This window comes from Mycteria americana, chromosome 2 (genome assembly GCF_035582795.1).
Source record: "Mycteria americana isolate JAX WOST 10 ecotype Jacksonville Zoo and Gardens chromosome 2, USCA_MyAme_1.0, whole genome shotgun sequence".
NCBI lineage: Eukaryota > Metazoa > Chordata > Aves > Ciconiiformes > Ciconiidae > Mycteria > Mycteria americana.
The window spans coordinates 16,955,076-16,962,445 of record NC_134366.1 but is presented as its reverse complement, the minus strand read 5'-3'; the positions used below and the strand labels follow the sequence as shown (position 1 = coordinate 16,962,445).

General features: G+C 43.2%; 1 protein-coding gene across 11 annotated transcripts in view; it reads right to left on the bottom strand.

Moving 5' to 3' along the window:
• Window positions 1-5,634: 5,634 nt before the first annotated feature.
• The window catches only part of ARHGAP12 (Rho GTPase activating protein 12), an 80,757-nt gene continuing 79,021 nt past the window's right edge, over window positions 5,635-7,370 (bottom strand). For all 11 annotated transcript variants that reach the window (XM_075492520.1, XM_075492518.1, XM_075492514.1 and 8 more), the window contains one exon: window positions 5,635-7,264. In XM_075492520.1, coding sequence (XP_075348635.1) covers window positions 7,090-7,264 — 175 coding nt within the window. In that variant the 3' untranslated portion in view covers window positions 5,635-7,089. The remainder of the gene's footprint in view (window positions 7,265-7,370) is intronic.

Sequence of the window (7,370 nt, the reverse complement as noted above, 5' to 3'; positions counted from 1 at the left end):
AGAAACACAGCTCTGTGGCCCCCAGCCCTGGCTTCTGTGTCTGCAGCTGCCTTCGGTGCCCCTGCCTATGGCCGGGGAGTGCTGGGTGCTGGCCGTGTCCAGGCAGGGATGGGCAGGACGCCGGGCGCGCTGGCAGGCTGCCTGCTAGCTCGTTTTGCCTGGTCTTTGCCGGAGAGGTTTCCTTTACTGGGCTGGCAGAGAGGCTGCGGTGCTGGGTGCTGTGTGCCGTGGCAGGACCATGCTGGTGGGAGCTGCGGGGGCCCGTTCGTGCCTGGCTCTGCTGCACGGTGGCAGAGCGGCAGTAACTGAGAGTTTACACCACCTGGTAGAGGCTCGTGGCTTTGAGGATTTCGTTGTATCTGGTGCAAAGCATTTTAAAAAGGGAAGCCTTTGTGGCTGCAAGCACCCAACTTTTGTATTTCAGGCTACGGTAAAGAAAAAGTAACTTGAACAGGACTTTATTGAACTCGTGGGGACAGTGGCAGTACCTGGTACCGCCACGGCCATCCCAGGCCCCAGGAACGCTCCAGAAGAGTGGGGCTGCGAGTGCTGCCGTGGGTGACGAGACAGGTTTGCTCAATTGAGCAGTGTTACTTTAGGAGAGAAATGGGAATGAAGCATTGGCCAGGAGAAGCGCTTTCCTTTGCTATAGGGCATGAATGGCCAAGCAGGAACAAGGAAGCCAATGGCTAAATGGAAGGCTACATGCCAGCTTCATTCATAAATTCTTTAAAACCAGAGGGGACCATTATAATTGTGCTGTCTGGCCTGCAACATGCCACAAGCCTTAGCTCATGACCTAGCAAATTAGAAAGGCAGCAGGAAGGAAGGAAAGGCGCTAGTCCCCACCTCTGGCTCGCACAGCACGGGCATCGCTTCTGCTGTCTGAGGCTGATGTTGGCAAAATGGAGTTTGCCTTGCCAGCAACAGCGACACGCAACGTTTCATTGCGCTGCCTCCTGCCCTCACGTGCTCAGGCTTTCTTTTTATCTCAGGGATGCAAAGAAAGCCCAGAACACATTAGGACAACCACCTGGGGAGTTAGTTATGATTTTGAAGAGCTAATGATGCCGCCCACTGTTCAATGTTTATAATAAACTGTCTTCCCCCCCTCTTAACTAAATTGTGTATATACAGGGGAAGAAGCTGTACCCATGGACACCCTGAGCACTTGGCTTGCTGCACATAGCTGCTGTACTCCAGCAGTAGGAAAGGTGGACAGAAAGTTATTTATTTTATTTGAATGGGGCAGGCTGGGAAAAGAAGTGGACAAGTATGATCCCGGTCTATAGCCACAGTGTTTTAATGCAAACCCGAAGATTGTGAGCCCTCACCCTACACAAGCAATTCGGATCGTGATTCAATGGTTGCATGGAATTACATTGCTTTCCCTCAGTCTTGCGCCAAATATAATACCTCATTGCTTAGCTTATGTACATTTCTGCAATACAGGAGAAGAACGGGCACTCTGGGAAACAGGAGCAGCACGCAGCCTGCTTTAACTATTACCTGGAAAGGACCAGTTTTTTATTCTTCCAGCCTGTGCTTTTTTTTTTTTCCTTTTTTCATTTACGTTACCATTTAGCATTAACGCTGATGACTGCTTTTTAATGAAGTGTCCGTGGCTGAGCAGCCTGCTCCTCAGCCTCGGCAGGCGAAGCAGCGCTCTGGGCAGAGCACGGCACATTCCAGCCCCCAGCTCCAGGCCGTTGGACAAATAAGGAAGCAAATGGTCCAGGTCAGATTGAATTCCAGAGCAGCAGGAATAGCAGGTGGGCAGATGCAGGAAAAGGAGAGATTAATACGAGAAGGAGTCTTATCTGTAAGACTTCAAAGAGAAAACTTAGAGCAGGACTAGTATATCTGCAAGAACAGTGCTTCAGCTGTGAAACAGCTATTTCATAAAGGGAAACGTGGCAGCATCCTTCATTGTACATAATGCTTTAAGGGAGTGCCAGAGGAGAGGCTCTACCTCTTGAACAACCGTGTCTCCTTTTTTCTTCACAGGAGAAAGCTCTGAAGGTGAGCAGGTCACGCGTGTGTGTTGGCAGGGCCTTGCCGAGGCCAGCACCCACCAAAGATGCGCTCGCTCGGTCCCAGGAGAGAGCATCCCTGCAGCAGGCAGGTGAGCTCGGTGGCAGCGCTGGGCAGCAGGAGTGCCTGCCAGCAAAGCGCTGCCCAGCCCAGGCTGATAGGAAAGCTTTTCTCGGAAAAAGGTGGTTTTCAGTTCTGTTTCTAGGTTAGGTACCTCCTTTTACTGGAACGAGTAGCTAGGCAGGACATTCACATGCAGAAATCCAACAAGCCACCACCAGCTCAGCATCACCCTCTTGGTAAAGAAAAGGCAGAGAGCACTGGGGCATCGGTGGCCAGGTAACACACCGCCAGCGGTGTGATTCCAGCCCTTTGGCTGCAGAACAAGATGCACTAGACAAGCTGGCCAGTGTTTAACATTTATCTTCCAATGCCTGATATAAAGAATGACAGCTTTCAATTATGGTATTTATTTTTTACAGGACAGCTGTTTCTTTCACACTATGAATTAACGAAGTATTCTGAACAGATTTGTACCATATATGTAAATCTAAACTGGTTGTGAAGATAGTTTAGCTTGGGGTTTTATTTTTTTCTGCATACTCCCGCTTTTCAGCTTCATATATTTCTTTCTTCTGGTGTGCTGAGATTGTAACAGACAGGGCTACGCACGCTCTTCAGGATCTGGTGCCACAAGGTTCGGATCTTGGATGGGACACTCAGTGCCACCAGACTAATGCTGCCAAACTGAGAACAAGTTTAATTTTGTATCGCACAGATGCTGGTTGTGCATTCACGATTACGTTGAAGGAACATAGTTCTTGACTCCCAGTAGCACTCAGGTGTGGGTGTCAAGTGGAGCTGGACCCAAGCTCATCACTGAGGAGCTGACACGTAGAAGCCACTCTGGAAAAGTCTGGAGAAAGGTGGGCGCTGCCATTTTGCAACGTCACTTGAACTCTACCTGTTTACAGAGCAACTTACCCTTACAGACATAGCCAGGCCTTCACCTGTATTGCATGAAGTGGAAAAAGAAGAAAAAGAGAAAAGAAAAGAAAAAACCCAAACCACTGGCTTTCTCCCAGGTCTCTGGCCTGGATTCCTGCGGATTTTCTGAGTGACTGTTTCTTTGCTATCTTGCTTGTCCATCACACCTGCTTTGTCTGGTTGCCTTCAGTGTTTTGCATTTACTTATTCCCACACTAAGGATCTGCTCTCCCTTCCCTAGCCAACTACAATTCAGTGCAATAAGCTGCAAGATGAGGTTCTATGAGAAATAAACCTGATGCTATCCCTGCTTGTCACACTTTGCAGTTCGGAGTTTGCTGAATGCAACACAAATTTCTTCTTTTGAAAGAAAGTAGCAGCTAAGGACCTGAACAAACTCGAATCCATTTGGGGAAGTTATAGGAAACTCTAGTATTAGAGCTGCCATTTAATTCTCAAGGCAATAAAAAGGACCAAGAGGCCAAGTCGCCTCTGAACGTCTTTCATGTTGGTTTGTTACACAGTGTGATCTTGTTTTACAAGTGCTCTGTTTACAAGAATGCTGGGGGGGGGGAGGAGGAGGGAAATGTTCATTTAAGTCCCACAATCACATAGGGCTACTTTTGTAAAGGTCTGATCCAGTCCTACCAGCTGCTTGCCCACAAAACTTTGCAATTGTGGAGGCTAATTAAGATTCTTCAGAGGAGCTCTCCTCTCCCCGGCGGCTGCAGAAGCCTCATTAGACATGCTGTACCTCCCCCTTCGCCCAGCAGAATGCCCCACTGTGCTTGGTTTACGTTATGGCTTATGAATTAACCAATTGATTCTGAAAATATCATTACTTTGGGGCTAAATAAAGCCCTTCCCTTTAAGAGGAAAAAGTCAGGGCTCCACATAGGAATAAACTGATACTGTATTACCTACAAACTCCCTTCTCTCACACTGCAAGTCGAGGATTCACTTGCCAGAATACAATGGGTTCAGTACAAAGGGAATTTATCATGGCTTTCTATGAAGAGGGAAGGCTGGGCCTGGGCAGTAAGCGTGACCTATCCACTTGCATGCAGGAAGCTTTATTTACATGCAACTCTGATTTAAAAAAATTAGTTTACATGAAATGAGTGTATAATTTCCTTGTCTTTTTTGTGTCCACTTCTCTCTCCAGCTTTAAAGTGAAGAAATCCGTAACTGGTATAGACCAAGCATGTCCGAGTTGCTTGGTACCAATGCTGTGTAGCTGAACTCCAGAGCTGAACTCAGCTCTAGTGTGGGAACAAAATTTCAGCTGGCACCAATACATAATATTGGACCTCGAGTACCTTTGAATGGTTATGGCTGCAAAAATTTATATTCAGTCTTTAAATTGGTTTTAAACCAGAACCAAATCTGATTTAAAACCCAAACTGAGAAATATATGAATTTAATTATGTTTCATCTAATACAAATAGCTTTCCCCTGCTGTGTTTGTGCAAAAATCTGATTTTTTAAAAGAAAGCTACCTGCAGGAACAAGACAAGGTATTTCAAGTAGTGAAGAAACCCAATGTGCTGATGTACATAGCTTCAAGCTGACATAGTTTCATGACAAGCATGCCCTCAGCTTGGACAGCCTCCTCTTCCCGAACGTTACAGTGTTTAGCTACACCTCTTTCAATTAAAAAGAATACTCTCCTCTCCCCAAACTAAAAATGAGAACACTGAAACATATGACAACTTCACTGCACAAAACCATACTATATACTGTAATAACAAAATGCTTTATTTTGGGCGAATACAAGGAAAAGTGTGACATCCTCATTATCAGATTGTTTTAAAAAGGCATTCTTTCTTTGAAAAAACATAACACTCGTACAGAAAAGGTGACCTGTGGATAAGCCCTCTCTTTTAGCAGTGGGAATTCTTTTTTATTTTACAGCTGAAGTTGGGGTTTGAATAATCCACAGCAACAGATCAACTTCGTAGGCATTTTCTAGTAGCTTGGGGCACACCTGCCGCTGGGCGCTGCTCCGGTGCGACAGCCTGCCAGGAGGCTGACAGCACAACGCTGAGATGCAGCTATCGCAACTCTCACCCCGGCTGCTTTGCAACAAACCACAAGACTTCACCATTACCACAAGAAGACAGCGAGAAAGCCACAAGGTAACTCATCTTCTCTCTTTTATCTCCGAAGGCTTTTCATGCAAGCCCTATGCTCATGAAATTCTCGTACCATTCATCTGATTACACCTCAGTACTTCACCACACATCCCCTTTGCTGTAAGCCAGAACCGTGTTGTGAAAGGTATACAACAGATCACAGGCAAAATACAATTGTTTCCCCAATGTATCCGCTTTCTGTATAGTAGGTTCCAAGTAAATTGGGATGTTTTAAAGATAGCACATTTATATCCATAAATCACTTCTGCCCTCTCTGAACCTTATGTTAGAATTTAAGTTGTTAAAGAAAGGAATTTGGAAGTTCCTAAAATTGACAGGTTATAATGTAAGCATTTGTTTTTTAATCCTGCACGACAGCTCTTTGCCACAAGTAGTCTCCATGCTAAGCGGTAAGATACATCGGTCTTATTGTTTAAAGGGGGTTCATGTTGTCTGAAGGGGGAACGGCAAACTCCAAAAGAAGTAACGGTTTTCTTTATTCAGGTTAGACATAACAAATATGTCAGATACAGCAGTTAGTCTAGAAAAATACATTTAAAAAAATCTTCAGCAGACCATGTTCCCTGTAACAAAATCTTTCAAAACCAATTTTACAAATTATTCTACATTAAAGTAAAAAGAAATTCTTAAATTTAGCATCATGGACTCCATCAAATATCTATCTATCAAAACATGAGTTTCACTATTTGTAGATGTTAGAATTCATAATACATTTTTCTAATGTATCCTGTACATATTAAATAACCTAAAAGGCTCCTCTTGTAGTGCATTAACAATTTAGCAAGCACACTCAGTATTTCTCCAGTACCATTTGCATTACAGTTATTTGCCCGCAAATGTAATTAACATCTAAAAGTGCACACAGTTAGGTCCCCCCTCCCTCCCCATAACCTGTTTCCCTGCTGAAACCCAGACATCCACTGGAAACGTTACGCTACTGTAGCTAATCTACCCATGATTAGAAATGTGTGACTAAAATGTTCTTAAACTATACAGGAATTATGTACAAGAATCAAAAGGACAGCCTGTATTTACATTAAACTTCCACTACCACAGCATTATATGAAGAACTCAATACAGTGTTACAGTTGGTATTTACTCAGGATTTTAGCTTTAAATCAGTATAACACAAAACTTAGCTCAGGAAATACCCTGGAAAAAAATGAACATGTTTATTAAATATGACTTCTATTATGCCACAAGACAAATATCCGTTGCTGGATATTCTTACAAGTTCAGTGTTTGAAATAGTGTGCTGTTCTATAAAGCAACTAAGAAGTTCCAGAAAGGTTGCTGGGGAAAAAAGGAAAGAAAAGAAAAAAAGAAAAAAAAAAAGGGGAGGGGGGGGGGGGGGGGGAAGGACAGCAGATATCAAGTGACAAATTAGATTTGAATAACTAAACCAAACTGTTAGCACAAGTTTAAGACAGTCACTGCATGCAGAAACCCCTTGGAAAAGCGTCATACAGATCTGTGTAGGTTGTAATACAGAAGCTTAAGATGTAACTTTACTGAATTTTTCCACACCAGTTGGTAGGACATTTCCCCTATCAAGTGGAAAAAATTTATGATTAAATTCCAGATTATCCAGTTTGAGATTAATAGCTTTATGCTCCAAGAAATCCAGTGTATGAACCTATATTACATTTTTCCAATGCTACTTAAAAACCGGCAAACTATAAACTTTTCAATTCACTTTTTACATTGAACTTTTCAAAGAAATCCAAAGTGTTGTCTTTAATTTGCATTAAAGTGGTCAAATATTTCTCCTGTTTCTCCCCTCCCCAAAAGTGCAAAAAACAAGTTGCTGCTTGGTCCACAAACATAATACATCATATACAGCGAGAGATTTTCCTTCTGATGGAGTACTGTTGCCAACCCATTACTTCCAGTTTCTACTCCAAGAAAAATGTCAGCGTCCAAAAATGGAATTCAATTCCAGTAGAATTAATTCTACAATCTGATTCTGGTATACTGTGTGGACTGCTATGTTACCAGTCTCTTTCTCTGGTTTTAATAAGGTTGGACCAAAAACTATTGCTACACTTTGATAGGTCATTCGGTTCTTTTCTCCATTTTCTACAACTCTGAAAGAGAAAAAAAAATACACAAAGAGAGACTTATCAGTGTTAAAGTAATGGGATGACAAGAAAAAGACACAGTCCAAAGCAAATGACTATTCACAATATTTAT